This window comes from Falco cherrug, chromosome 8, assembly GCF_023634085.1.
Source record: "Falco cherrug isolate bFalChe1 chromosome 8, bFalChe1.pri, whole genome shotgun sequence".
NCBI classification, from domain to species: domain Eukaryota; kingdom Metazoa; phylum Chordata; class Aves; order Falconiformes; family Falconidae; genus Falco; species Falco cherrug.
The window spans coordinates 49,084,991-49,099,572 of NC_073704.1; the positions used below are offsets into that span (position 1 = coordinate 49,084,991).

The 14,582-nt window shown below is 37.3% G+C and overlaps 1 protein-coding gene across 5 annotated transcripts in view; it reads right to left on the reverse strand.

Annotated features, from left to right (window-relative positions):
* The window catches only part of TENM2 (teneurin transmembrane protein 2), a 698,234-nt gene that overhangs the window by 116,192 nt on the left and 567,460 nt on the right, over positions 1 to 14,582 (reverse strand). For all 5 annotated transcript variants that reach the window (XM_055717811.1, XM_055717810.1, XM_055717809.1 and 2 more), the window contains exon 10: positions 6,487 to 6,692. In XM_055717811.1, coding sequence (XP_055573786.1) covers positions 6,487 to 6,692 — 206 coding nt within the window. The remainder of the gene's footprint in view (positions 1 to 6,486; positions 6,693 to 14,582) is intronic.

Sequence of the window (14,582 nt, forward strand, 5' to 3'; positions counted from 1 at the left end):
GCCTGTGCTTGAGACAGCTATGAGAAAACATACACCTTCACTTGCTTTCAGTTTAAATAGAAAACTGTAATCTTGCATCCTAGACAGACTTAACATCCACAGAGGGCTGTCTTGTATACTGTATTCCACTCATCAACAGCGAGTTTTAGGAAATAATACCAAATATGCGACAAAATAATGAAGATTCTCCCTTCTAGTTGAAAAGACAGAGAGAGGAACTGATTTAACACTTTAGTGCCGTGCTACACAACTATCTAAAACTGGCGTATAAAAGCTTGCCTTTCTATTTGAAATTTTGTAACAGTTATATATGAGCAATATAGACTTCTCGATACACTTTGCCTTACAACAAAGGGAAAAGTATGGAAGTACTATTACCTTCCTGTTAAACTCGGGGAACTGACACCAATATGCAGCCACAAAGGAAATCCAGGGCAGGGTAGGAATCTGAGCCCAGGTCTACTAATGTTGGAAGTTACTGTCACCATAAGTGCATTATCCACTTTCCTATGCCTTTAATTGTGCAGAAGAGTAGAAGTGGAATAAAAAAGTTTCACCAAACTTAGTATCAGATTGCCACCTGCTTGATCTTTTTTGTCACACAGGATTTTTGCAGAGAAGGTAAATCAGGTAAATTAGTACATTTAAGCCAATGCATGACAGAGATTTGGAGAATTCTGGCATGCCAGTAACTTTCAGAGCATCAGAGGTGCCAAACACACATATATCTATCTTTTAAATCAATGACATTTGGAAACACTGGTAAAACCTATCGTCTAACAGTCAGAGGTTAAGGACAGACTCATCACCTCCTTGGGAAATGTTATTACTTGGGCAACATCTTGGGAAAAGAAATCTTGCTCTTCAGAACAATCGTTCACAAAGGGTCAACTAAGGAAGTAGCAATAAAAGCTGACATTTCTCACTGGCAACATGCTGTTCATCTCTGCTTGTGCTGGCAGGTTCCTCTGCCTCCCCTCTGTTTGATGCTGATTCTACCTCATATAGTAGAGAAGGCTCAGCAGTTGGCAAGATCGAAGGGGAAGAGTATTCAGGCTGAAACTGCTTGAAGTAGTTTTAGCTGCAGAATCTTTTTTCACAATGACGGGCTGTGACCTAGTGAGAACAGGTCCCTTGGCATGACTCCCCATAAGTCTACAATTTTAACTTTGGTAAAGTTAAGATCGGTATTGCCCCTCTTTAATCAAACTATGAAGAAGTATTTCCCGGTCAGGCAAAAGAAAATGACTAAACCTGATTAACTTTATGAATGGTGAAGTACTGGTGCAAACTGATACAGAATATAACAATACATTTTTATCCCTCTTTGAATTCAATATCTTTGAAAAAAGAAGATAATGTACCTGCTGGTGGTGGTTCCCTGGGTGTACAGATCTTCATGTGTCAGCAAGTACTATGTACATATACCCCAAAATCTAAAAACCCTGCCTGAAGGGTCACCAAGACATCACTGTGAATTTGTAACCAGAGATTTCTTCACATGATTGGCTGAATCATCATTTTGCTTCTTGTGGCCCTGTTGATTTTCTGATTTACCGCATTTGGATGATTAATTATTTTATGTATAAAGTTGTGCTGAAGATATCACTCTTGCTTTAAAGCTTCTTATTGACAGATACACATAGGTTAGAAGACCCATCTAGGAAAAGGATGAAAGTACTTTCATGATCACTAAGAAGCAACTGTGGAATTTTTACACACACAACTGCTAAGGAAAAGACAACTAAATCACATGAATTAGGGGATGCATCTGTCAAACCAAACTAAATCTGAAGTAATTTGGCAGTTTCACTGACTCTTTTGCTTATGATCCTTTACATTCTGTGGCTTCATACCAAAAGTCACACAAAAATGGCAAAAACTGCTCAGAAGCAAAATGCACCAGAAATCCCAAATGACTACGTCTTCAGAGTTCAATTTTGCAGGGGGGAGTACTTACTATGATTAAAGCTCCATATAAGCAAGTGATTTGCCAGCCTGCTTCTCTAAACAAACTACAAAAATCACATTTTCAGTGAGTTTGTTTATTTTTACTACACAGCATACCAAAACCCTACTGCATACTTTTATTTAAAAACCTAAATCTCATACTAAGTTATTTCTGGGCAATTTGTTTTTATAATTTCTCCATTCAGTGCTTTCTATCCTCTGATGCATTTTATTCATAGGCTAATAAGGACTGTTTTTCCAGCAACCATGGAGAGTCAGCAAAACAGTTTTGGAACTTTAGCTATACAGTAGTGACTCCATTGTACAATGCCATCCATGTAGCACAGAGCGACTGAGCGCGGTGCATGCGGGAAGCGAACTGGTTGTGAAAGCACGGTGAAGCAAGGAGAGCTCGCAGGGTCAAGGCTGAGAACGCAGAGAGCCTGCATGATCTTTGTTTCTTTCTTGGATTTGAAACTATTTGCATGCCTCCACAAAATCCCTAACAGTGTTTGAAATTAGGAATTGAAAAGAAAGATTTCTTACAGCTCTTGTCTTAATAATGGATACATATTCAAATGGAAGGGGGCAGGAGGAAAACCCACGTTTGGCATTGTGGCTAGCATTCGTCTTTATGCCAAAGCCTGTAAGACTTAAGCAGCCAAGAAACATATGTCAGGGAAACTTGTTTGCAAAGTGCTTTAAAATTAGTTCTTCATAAAATCAAGTTGGTAATTATTCATTAAAAGACATCCATGAAACATCTGATACCCACAGTGACAGCCAACAGCTTTGTTTCAGCATCTGAATGTGACACAACCCAACTAGTACAATGCAGCACAGTTGCCATCAGGTAACTTTAAGGTGGTCAGAGCACCTAAATGTGTTTGAGCACTGCCTAAAACCAAGGTAACACCAAAGCTTCCCAGCTATTCAAGTTGTTTCAAATAAAGCCATTTACTGTTCTAAATGACATTAATAAACAGTTTTAATTTTGACATGAAAAATCTGTAAGTATAAAACCCTGCTGGAAATGAAAACACTACAACTCCATGTACAGCCTTCTCCACACATCACAGTGATGTTTCTATAAGGTTACCTTATTTCATGCGTCATTTGGAATGTTCTACCAACATGTAGTAACATCATAATTGCTGTAATCTCTGTAAAGTCACTTCATGCATTATTTGACATTTACAGTTCATTTTCTATACATTATCAATTTTATTAATACGACTATCTTCTACTAATTTTCTATTGCTCATTCAAGCCTACAATGTGCATTTCGTTATTTCTATGTAGTACTACAGAGGCTGGAATAATTTTGCTTGAAAGCAACACATTCCTGTTTGTAGTCTGCTTGCCACTCAAAACTGCGTTTTTACCTCTCCTCTAGAGCTCCGTTCCCCATGCACATGGCACACAAGGCTGCTTCTAGACAAGATTACAGCTACATCAGTTTGACTGACTAAACCAAGCATTTGGAATATTTGCTAAACAGTAATAGTGAGAAGGTTAAATCTCAGCAGGGCTCTCAGACAGGAACTGCATCTTGTTGTCTCAGGTTAATCATGTACCTAATTTGCTGATTATTGACTTGCTCCCACAAAGGATTTTACTTGGCTTGACATATCAGCACTGATCAGTGATGAACTGTCAAGTGGAGTTGTTCACTGCTTTACAGCTCATGTCCCTAACCTGCAGAAACAAGGATTTTAAATTTCAATTTTAAAATATTATCTGGTGTCAACTTCAGACTATTTTCATTACTACAAAACCATTGTGCTCCTTTTTGTCAGAACAAGGCTTCTTTTCACTAACTGAGGTCTGTAACAGCTTGCCTTTCTTTTTCTAAAATTATTTCTCTTGGTAGCAGCTTGGCTGAATTTTGATTGCTGGGCAAAAATGCCAAGCGATCATCTGCTGTACCACCCTGTTGACAAGCACCAGGACCCTGCATGGATATGGAAAAAGAATTCTGCAGAATATACTGGTGGATTTCATTAACTTCAGTTACGGAAGTGGGTTGGCATAGATTCCTTTAAAGACTAGAAAACAGGTTCTCTGGGGAGGAACCCAGCTCAGGAGGAAACAGTTGATATTTCTCATTATTTAATTTGACAGAAAGGTCACAAAACTTATATCTTATCAACAGAAGATAAGAGTGCAAGAAAGAAAAGAAATTTTGCCTGATCATGGCCTTCTCAGATGAGATCATCATAATGAAACCTAGAACAAATACATTTGATCGCAGTGCCATAGAAATTAGAGTTCAGCTTGAATTAAAAAAAAATATTTTTTATTACCAGTTACATCCAACTGGATTTCTTGTAAAAGGTACAGGCCTACCACCATCATGTCTTACTCTGACAATTATAATTAACCTGCATTTAGAGAAAACCTTGATGATTGTGTAGGAGCTTTGGTTGCCCTAAATCATTTTCACTTCATGATTTATACTTTTGTTTGCTTTCCTCAACTAATTTGTGGGGTTTTTTTCATGGTGGGATGATAAGGGAAGTGAGCGCCAAAATTCTGACTTATACGAGACGTGGTCAATGAATTATGCCATTACATCACTGCAACAGTTAAAGATCTATAGACATAATTTCACCCTCAAGACAACATACTGAAGTGTTACAGCCAAAATCAAAACATTATTAAGAAAGCCTCCCACCCTGAAACATATTCTCTGTGGATAACTTCTGTGTTGCAGAGATATCTGGAAATGGCTGAAAATTAGTCAAGAGCCCTCTACGATTTCCCCAGTTTATCTAGTCTGTACAGAACTTCAGGTGCTGACCTCTAGCTATATGGAAAACTGACTACTTGCCCTCCCCTCCTTGTCTTGGGGACTGCTGATCTTATTTCTTATCAGTCAGATATATCTATTCAATAACTCACAGAACATTTTAAAACAGCATACTACAATAAGTTGATAGAGTTTGGATAGTCAAAGCTCCTTGATCACAAATTCTTAGAAGGAGAGACCATTAACCCATGTAAACCTCTTCTTTCCTCCCAACTCTGTTTAAAGATTTTGGTTCTCGGTTCAGACTAAAGGCAAGAATAAACACCAAGGAACAAGAGGCAATGCAGAATAGTTCCATAAATTTGCCTCACATTGGGAAGCAGACTCAAAATTCAGTTGATGTACGGTGTAGCTTTCCCCAGAAAATTAGTTGGTTCACTGTTTGTACCATGAGTTGGTGCATGCGCAGGGACACAGTTCACTTAGGGTTGTTATCTCCTTGCAGGCAGCATGAACACCTTTCTCTATATGGCAATATGTAGCAATGCAATTATGTTAAAGCCTCTGGGCTTTTAGCTTACATCATGCATTTTAACCATTTCTGTAATTGCAGTTTGCTTTGGCAAATGAAAAAATAGTAGTAACAGTTCTTTGTAAATCAGGGCAAGGCATCTAGAAATGTTGAATGAGGCCTTCCCAAACAGGATCATGGAGTCCTACATTTCCTTTTTGGAAATCATATACTAAATCAGGCATTTTTAATTAGGTGGTAATTTCAGAATGATGAACCTGTACTTAGCAGCAAGAAAAGGCATGAAGGAAGGGGTCCTTTCCAAAAACTGGTTGCTATTTCTGCTTCCTTTGCACTGTAATGAATGGAGACTCTTTCCTTTTAGTATGTGTAACTTGAAATATATTGGTTCTCATTACAGTTCTAATCTAAGTAAATGGGAATCCTTTCATTCACATTAATGAGTTTTCAATATAATAACAAAATTTCTCTCTGTAACAGAAAATTTAGCTGTATCTTCTCACAGCAAAGAATTTAAAACACCTACCACAGAAGTAGATACTTAAGTTTTGTCTCACTAACTTTAAAACTATATTTACCTACAGCCCTTAGCTCCATACTACAGGGTTGATGTAAAAATGTAGTGTTTTCATCTTTGAAGCTTCCCACCTGCAAGACTTGCCTCATGTTTGAGTCAGATATTATATCTAAATACCATCCTTGGGGGAAAACCAGTAAATGTAAAGCTCTCAAACACATGGCCATCGCATTGTGTTCTCTAATGTGGCTGGGTAGCAGTGATGCCAAAGTCTGCTGCATACCCCAACAATGCCATTCCAACAGCCTGTGGAGATTAAAACTTTTTATGACAATAGAAAATTATACGTTAACACATCCAGCTGCATACAGTGCTTTGACAGTGTGAGTTTGACCAACACCACTCATCATTTTTGACTGGTGTATAATTGGATAGGTTTATCACAATGGGTGCCAAGATTTTGTCACAAATTTAAAACCTTGAATGCCAGGCTGCAAGTTATCTTAAAAACCTGAATGGCAAGAACATCATCAATTACTTCTTTTATCAATGTACTGTTGAGATATGTAATAACCTAGAAATTTAATATCAGAGTGTTCAGTCAAACATCACAAATTAAGTAATTTCCAGGAATCCCTAAACTTCAGCTCCGTAAGCTCCAACATGAATGTAACACAGATGCTCTCAACTTTTGCATTTTGACATTTAAAGCTAACAAATACATTGATAAAGTACCTGGGCATGTGATGGTGGGAGTCCTCTTCTTATATAAACACCAAAAAGAGCATCCTTCCCTAAGGATATGTTGAACTTCAGGAACTGTGGCTGGCTGATATGGATCTGAGACCTCCAAAAAACTCCAGGGGGGACTTCCTGGGTGACCCTGCGGCCAACTTCTGTTTCTCCGCTATCTATGCTGCTATTCCTAGTGACCCATGGTCCTATAAAATGAAAGCAAATATAAATCAAATAAGATAACTGCTTTTAATACAGGCTTTTTAAAAAATTATTATTCAAGATAAACATCTGTGGCAATGGCACCTTTTAAATCAAACTGTAACTTTCCTTCCTTATTCTGATGCAATCTGCCTGCTGTTTCAATCAATACACATAAGGATTTGACCCCTATATTTGAAGTAGGAAAACTGTGAATTTTTTTCTGTGGAGCATCTGTAATCTTCTAAGCCCTCCAACCCTTTAATTCTGTGATTTCTCTTTACTGATCAAATATAGTAACACTAGAGAGTCAATTAAGTACATACGAACCTCCCTGTGCTCTTTTCAGTTGCATCTTGTATGCAAGCCGGGATAGAAAAAAATTATCAGAAAGGTGAACTGAAGAGGTAGCTTCAACCTAAATGAACTGACTGCAAATTTTTATTACCTTTCTTTTATATGGTAAAGTAGTCCAATAAACTCCAGGTCATAGACCAGAGAGTTGACAGAAGAAATGAAATGCACAGGAAAGAATTTAGAGGACAGTTTCTGTATTCTTAACATGGATCTTCTTCTCGAAAGAAAGTACAACTCGGTGCACTACCTTTTAAGTTCTCTCTGCCTGAAGCAAGGACTATCTACAAGTGTTTCTCCCTCGTGCTGTGGTTAGTAGAATCCATCATATGATGGTTCTTCAGCATGCATTATTGAAGACAAGATACAAGACCTTTCTGGTTGAGTGCTCTGGCCCCAGTCAACCTTTCAAACATGGTGCAAATCCCTTCTGTTCTCAGGTGAACAGGATGGTTCTGAGGCTACATGTGTTTTAAACATGGAGTGTGATACATGAAGAGTCAGCAGTGCTTTCAAGCTACAGTATGTAGCAATGTTTGATTTTGTGTTCCATGTTCCCAAACAACATGGTGAGAAATCAATTTAAAAACTATTACAACAGACATTGTAAAGACCAGAAAACCACAGAAAATACCTGTTAACAATCACAAAAATCTAAAGATATCAGTAATAACACTATTAATACAAACTGGATGGTATTGACACCTGATACAACCTGACAGTACAATGTTTACTTCATGTTTTTTTCATGGTGTAATGCTGTTTTCGATAAATGGCAAGTTATTTTGAAATATATTCCAGAACTGTATGAATGTAACAGGATGACACAGAATGACATATAATTCCAGCAGGTAAGTACATAACAGCTTTTCTGTCTTGACTGTCTTTAATTGAGAGAGCTGCAATAGCATCGTTTCAATTATAGATTCCAAATTATCTATGTTAGCAGCACTTACACTGGTACATAATGAAACAGATATTATGTTGGCAATGTTTTGAAATGGTAAAAGAATGCTCTGAATACCAACTGCTATACAGTTTCTGGCAACTTGTTTGTTTTTTTCATTTTCTATGTTAATAGGTCTACAATAACAGCACTAAGAAAAAAAGAAAGCAGAAGAAACTGCAAAGAGAGGCTGCAAAGAAAGGAAAAATGGCTGAGAATGTCAAGCAACACACCATTAGAGCTGCCCAAGAACACAGGTATCAATCAGATTCAAACATGTAAAGTTTCATAAAAACAACATTATTTCATTTCTAATGGACTGCTGCACAGAAGATCTCCAAGATCCTACCTCAATGAAGTCAGGCACCATCTCACTAGAATCTCAATTAGTTCTTCCCACATAGACAGGAAAACCAGGCACAGAGCACATGAAATTACCTGTTGAATGCTGTACTGGAATCACTGGCAGAGCTGGGAAGTCAGCATAAGACTGAGGGCCCCTTTATCTCCTTTGAGTACAACATTGCACTTACTTCACCTCGCAATTCCAAGTTATGGTAATAAATGATGATTTTTTTTCAACATTCTTAAAAAGTATGCTGTAAATTATTTCTTTGGAAGCAGGCTGTGCACACCTAAATGAACATCAATGATACCTAATCGGAGAACAGATTCCTTGATACACTCTAAAGAACCTTGTTCTTCAGGATCAGTATATCCATAGTCAAGGTGAAACAGTCAAAGAAAAAGCCATTTCCAGGAAGTACTACAGTACCTATTATTATTACGATAAAAGCTGTATAAGTAATAAAGGTGGGAAGATTAATAGATCGGTAACTTTTCCAGTATTCTCTGTCCAGAGACACCTTATACTCAATGAATTATGCGCATTATAAGTTTTTTCAGTTTGGTTAGTTACATGTCTACTACGAAGCTGCTCCAGCCCATGGACGCTAGTGCAAATCTTTGACAGACAGAATTAAGTGTAATCTATTTCTGAAATCCACATGTAAAATGGGGGGGAATCTGGAGTTTAGATCTGTTTGAAATCAGTAGCCTCCCCCCGATGCTGGAATCTGCCTCTTGTTTTGTTTCTTTTTAAGCAATACTTTATGTTTATACTTTTTAATACAGTATATATATAATACCTTGTACTTTTTAATACAGTTCTAGAATTCAGTGAAGCAGTGGCCACATAAATTCAGAGATACGGCTTGTATCAGCAGCACAAACCCAATATTCCAATTAGTTAAAAAATAAGCACCTTATAGTCACTTACCTCATGCCACAAACATATATGTATAAAAACATACACATATGAGGGCTATTAAGTACTGAAACACCTACTAACACACATCAATAGTCTATGGAACAGAGTAAGTTTTAGAAAAATGGATCCTTGTCAGAACACTTAAAAGAAGTGACATAGTGTTAGAATGCCCTCATGCATACATCTGCTTTACAAATTAGTCATGTGTTTCTCATCTATATCAAGCAGAAATTATACTGAATATTTCTTCAGCCACTGTACCTCCCTTGTAGCCAGTGCAAGCAAGTGCAAACAGTAAGACCACCAGAGTCTCTGTTGGAGATGATGGTTTCATTGGCTATTGAAGCAGCTCCAAAACACCACCATCAATGACTTGTGCTAATTACATTGCTTCCAAGTCCGCTAGGTATATGTTCCCTAGAATTTTAACTTTGCAAATAAATTTCACTCTTATGGAGGCTCAAATTTTAATATTTCTGGCTGAATTTAGCCTTAGCCTCCTTACGTTTTCCAAATTCTCGTCTGTATTTCTATCCAGGAAAGGGCATTTTTCAGAAGTCAGGAATCTTCAGTTACACCGATTAAGCTACAAAGAGTTAATTCACACTACTTCAGCATGCACCTCACAGTTAAACAAATATACTGCATGTCAAACTTTCCCAACAAAAGATTACTAGAAAAAAAACACTCCTTTACATTTCTCACAAAAATGTTGAAGTTGTTAGTTTAAAAATTGATGAAAACTGCAGATAAGACAATTGAATTTGTAATTATCAATCAGCCTAGAGACATGAATCAGGATCCTAATACTAAAATGATTCACTTCAGTTTGGCATTATCTCACACAGATGGTCTTTTTTTGCTATGCAACATAAATGATCTGGATTCTAGCTGTCCAAACCACTCCCTTCTGAAACATCTCAGTGTCTCAGGAAAATCGTTCTAGGTAACAGAACTGTGACAGCTGCAGGGGTTCAACACAGCAGAGGATTTTAAGAGCAGGTTAGATGAGCAACTATCACAAGTGAAGAATGGATGAACAAGTGGAACAGCTGGATGACCCCTTATTTTCCAGTCTGTATTTTTGTAGTATGGCATGGCTCTGCTCTATATCCAGCCTGTGCCACATCTGTGAGAAACACCTGCTGCCTCACCTCTGGCACGCTGAGATGGAACCTATTTTTGCTTTTAAGATTTTGCTACATGACATCCTGTTTTTATGGCTCTACATTACAACGCTGAAATAACAAAATTGAGAAACCCGTGAAGTTGTACTAAAATCAAAGTTTTATATTCGCAAGTTTAACTAACAGCTTATGAAGTTTTAAGTCCAGCAAACTATCAGAGATAGTAATGCATATAGATTATGCATTATTGAAACATACTCTCATAAATTCCTGCTGAGTTACTCACTCTGAAGATCAGTAATGCAGAGAAGTCACATAAAAATAGGAGGTGTCTCAACACTGGCTTCTTCATGTTCCTTCCTCCCCAGGTTAGAAATACAGAAATTAAATACAAAGTAGATACGACCACTGAACCTCTTTTCTTAGGTAATAGGCTTAAGTTTATTTTTTTAAACCTGAAAAGCAGAACACCATCCTAGCTTTATATTTGTGATGTCTTTTTCTGCAGTAACAGCTTCACTTATGAACTCTGTCTCCAGAGACTTTTAAACATTTTTTTTATAGCTCCCTTCCGTCTTCACCTCCTAATGCAGAGAATGTATCTTGCCACCTGACTCACTCCCCTCCAGCTACTTTTAGAAGCTCTTCCATTTTGATGGACCACTGCAGATCACATTCAGAGAACATAAACTGCATTTAAGTGAAGTTACAGATGTGACAAACCGACAAATCTGGGAAGAAAGACTAACCCAAACAACTCATACGATTGCGAACAAATAAATCCCAACATCATTATCTCTGCTGTGGGTGATGTTTTAAGAGTTTTGTCTGTTTATTTCATAAGCCCATGGATACTTGATATTTTTTCCCTGTGATTTCCTCTCTACAAACATCTAAAACCAGAGTTTTAAAAGCATACTTCCTCATCTTACCCAGGGGAGCCATTTCAATCGTTCAGTCAAACACATATTTATCAACTAAATAACACTTATTCATTTAAACTGCTGTGTTATTTACCCAGTTGAATTACTATTTTGGCATATACATTTGAAAAGACTGCTTTAGCACTCAAGTATATTTGCCTTTGAAGCTATCAAACAGGCGATACATGACAGCAGCAACACAAACTCCCCCTGCTAACTTGTCAGTGGGCCTCGTCTTTGCGCTGGAGGTCAGCTTCAAGGTGGCAGCGGGTAGGACATGCCCAGTCAGCCTCTCATTTAACTGATGTTAGGCAGTGTCAGCTATGGAGGCAGAACTGTATCTACACTGAAACCAGATTCACTTGAGTATTTATTATAGGCTCCTCTCCCATACTGTAGTTAAAATTAAAAACTAAAAATGAAATCTGGCTACCAGCAGTGTCACACTACAGACATCACATTTAAATAGCAATTAACTCCAGTGCTTTGACTGTGTGCCTTTATAACGGCGATGACTAAATTGCGTCTTGATAATACTCTTGAAAAATATCTAGCAGAAAAAACATTCCAACAGATCCATAATGAACTACCAAGATAATCTGGACAATTTCAAATTAAATGCAAGTAATAAATACCACCAATGTTGGTTAAAGAGAATTTCACTTTTCTTCCTGTATCTCTGCATTTCCCATAAATCACTGCTGCAGACATAGCTTTCCTTATGTTGTTATCTAATATTTTTGTGTTGCTGCTTGTTTTATAGTTAGGGATTTTCACAGATGACTTGGAATTCCAAAGAAATTTATGGTTCAGTTGTGTAAAGAAAACCATTCCATATAAAAACACGCTCCACTGACTTTTTGCCAAAAAAGAATGCGTGGGAATTACTATAGTTTTCAATGATAGCTGGATTTTTTCTTCAAGGTAAATCTGCTACTCAAATGACCAGACATTTCTTACTGTCAGGCAAAAAAAAAAAAAAAAAAAGAAAACAAAGAAAGTAGAAAATGTCATTTCTATACAAATTTCTTCAGTGGACAAATCAGTGGTATGTACTATTACCACACTGATCACTTCCAATATGAACTTATTCTTCAAAGTATCTACTACTAAGTGCCCTAGGACCCAAGTGGAAACAGATTCTTTCTGAAATGTGTACAATAGACTGACTGCTGATGCAAAACAAATTCCCACAGCTACAATAAAGGAGAAAGCCAGGAAATGAGAGTTTGTCTGGAGAAGTTGCTATGACACATCTTGAACTTCAGTTATGCTGAAGATGCTAAGGTACTAATGAGCTCTATTTTGTCGAGTGAGGAGGAAGGAAGCTTGAGAATTTGTATGAGCTTTCAGGAGTCCAGTAAAACAGCTTCTGAGATAAAAATCACAGTCTCAATTTTCTGGTCAGTATCCCATATTTCTTTTGTGCTGAAAGGAAAGAAATTCTGCAAAGAGAGCGTCTGCTTAAGACCACTGCTCTGGCTCGGCTGCAATCAAACTATCTGGCCCTGCAGGTGGAATTAATAAACATGCCTTAATACCCTGATACACCTAAAAATTTAGGCACATCTTCACACTCATGGGGGCATGGCTTCATAAGATTCAAATGTTTTCAGAATCAAAAGCAAATTATAACTGAAATAAAATTAAGATCTACTAGTTCACTGCATTTCACAAAGAAAAAATGCATACTAGCATGAATTTACACATCAACACAACAATCATCTCTGATGGGTTATAATAAACTTCATCACCTAACTCTGAATACAGAAACTCATGCTGTCACCACGAACACAATCACAGAAGTAAAACTCCTCTTCTGTTCTGTTGAACTGAAGTCAAATACTTTGCTTTTGCTAAGAGAGTCCTATATCCTAGTATATTTCCAGATGACCACATCTGCAAGACTTCACAGCATCCATATTAATATTTCTGCTTGCTAACGTGTTAATTAAGATCTACACTACATTAGCCACGTAACTACTTAATAAGATTAATCCACCTGGAAAATGATGGCAGGTCTTGATTAAGTGGAATGAAGGTAACTGAAGTGACATTTAAAATACATTGATTGTTATTACATTTTGATCACCTGTTTCAAGGTGTCTGAAAGGAAACAGTAGAAACCAAAAGCCTCATGTTGCTTACATTGTTAATGAGGTATGAGTTTTTAATCTTTTTATCTTTTGCAAAGTGACAAAGAGTTCCCTCCAGTTGTTTTGGAGTCCTTCTCCCATCTGATGAGCAGGATTAGGTTTCATCAGGGACACAGCACCACTGTCACAGGCAGTCAAGCCAGGGCCTATCTATTTGCATCTGAACCCCAATTCATTAATACTTAAGGGTGGCAAATCTTCCCATTTATATATTTTGTTGTTCCTTGAACAGTGCCTGTCTGCTGGATTGCTAATAAAATATCTTAACTATTAGAAAATAATAATTTCTGTGTGCAAACCAAAATGTGCCTCAGAGCTGCAGCATCTGGCCAAGGTCTCGACATCATTTGGAGAGAGCTGAAGACAACCTATATGGCTTCACAGTGGCTGCTGAGCTCAGCTTGCCATATCTATTCAAAGCAAATTTCTGCTAGATTAGTAAATAGTAAAATCCATTTTTCCCCTCTCTCATCGCAGGCAAGTAAGATCGTATCCAATTTAACAGCAAATTTAGCTTTCTTCATTTCATTATTGCCATTATATTTAAAATGCTGAGTTTGATAATTGGAAAGAAGCTGATTTTGATAACTGGAAACAAGTATTTTTCATGACACTTCAATACTTTACCATTTAATTAACTGTAATTGTCTTTTTGAAATCCACACACTGTGGTAGCCTTAGTGAAGTATCTCTTAAACTGAGCATGAACCTGGATCAAGCCAGTTGGTCCAAAGAGACACAAGCCCTGGATCATGAGAGTATCAGAACACAAATTCAAATCTACCTTTTCCACTCAGCCAGTATATTTATGGTAACTGAGGTGATCGTTCAGGTCCACAATCCTTGCCCATAATTATCTTTGGTGTCTTTTAAAATGTGGGTTTCTAGGATCATAGACCACAACGTCTTACTTTTATAGTATTACAGATTATACAAAATAATCAAGATAAAAGATACTGTGTAAATTTTGATTTAGTAGAAAATCTGCTAAATTTGTAAGCACACCACAAAATCTCTATGGTGAAGCATTCTTTACTTGGATTTGCAGCTGAAGTTAGTTTGGATATTTCCACATAAATGCTAGTTTATCAGGTGTCCTCTGAAATTATTAAAGTTGAC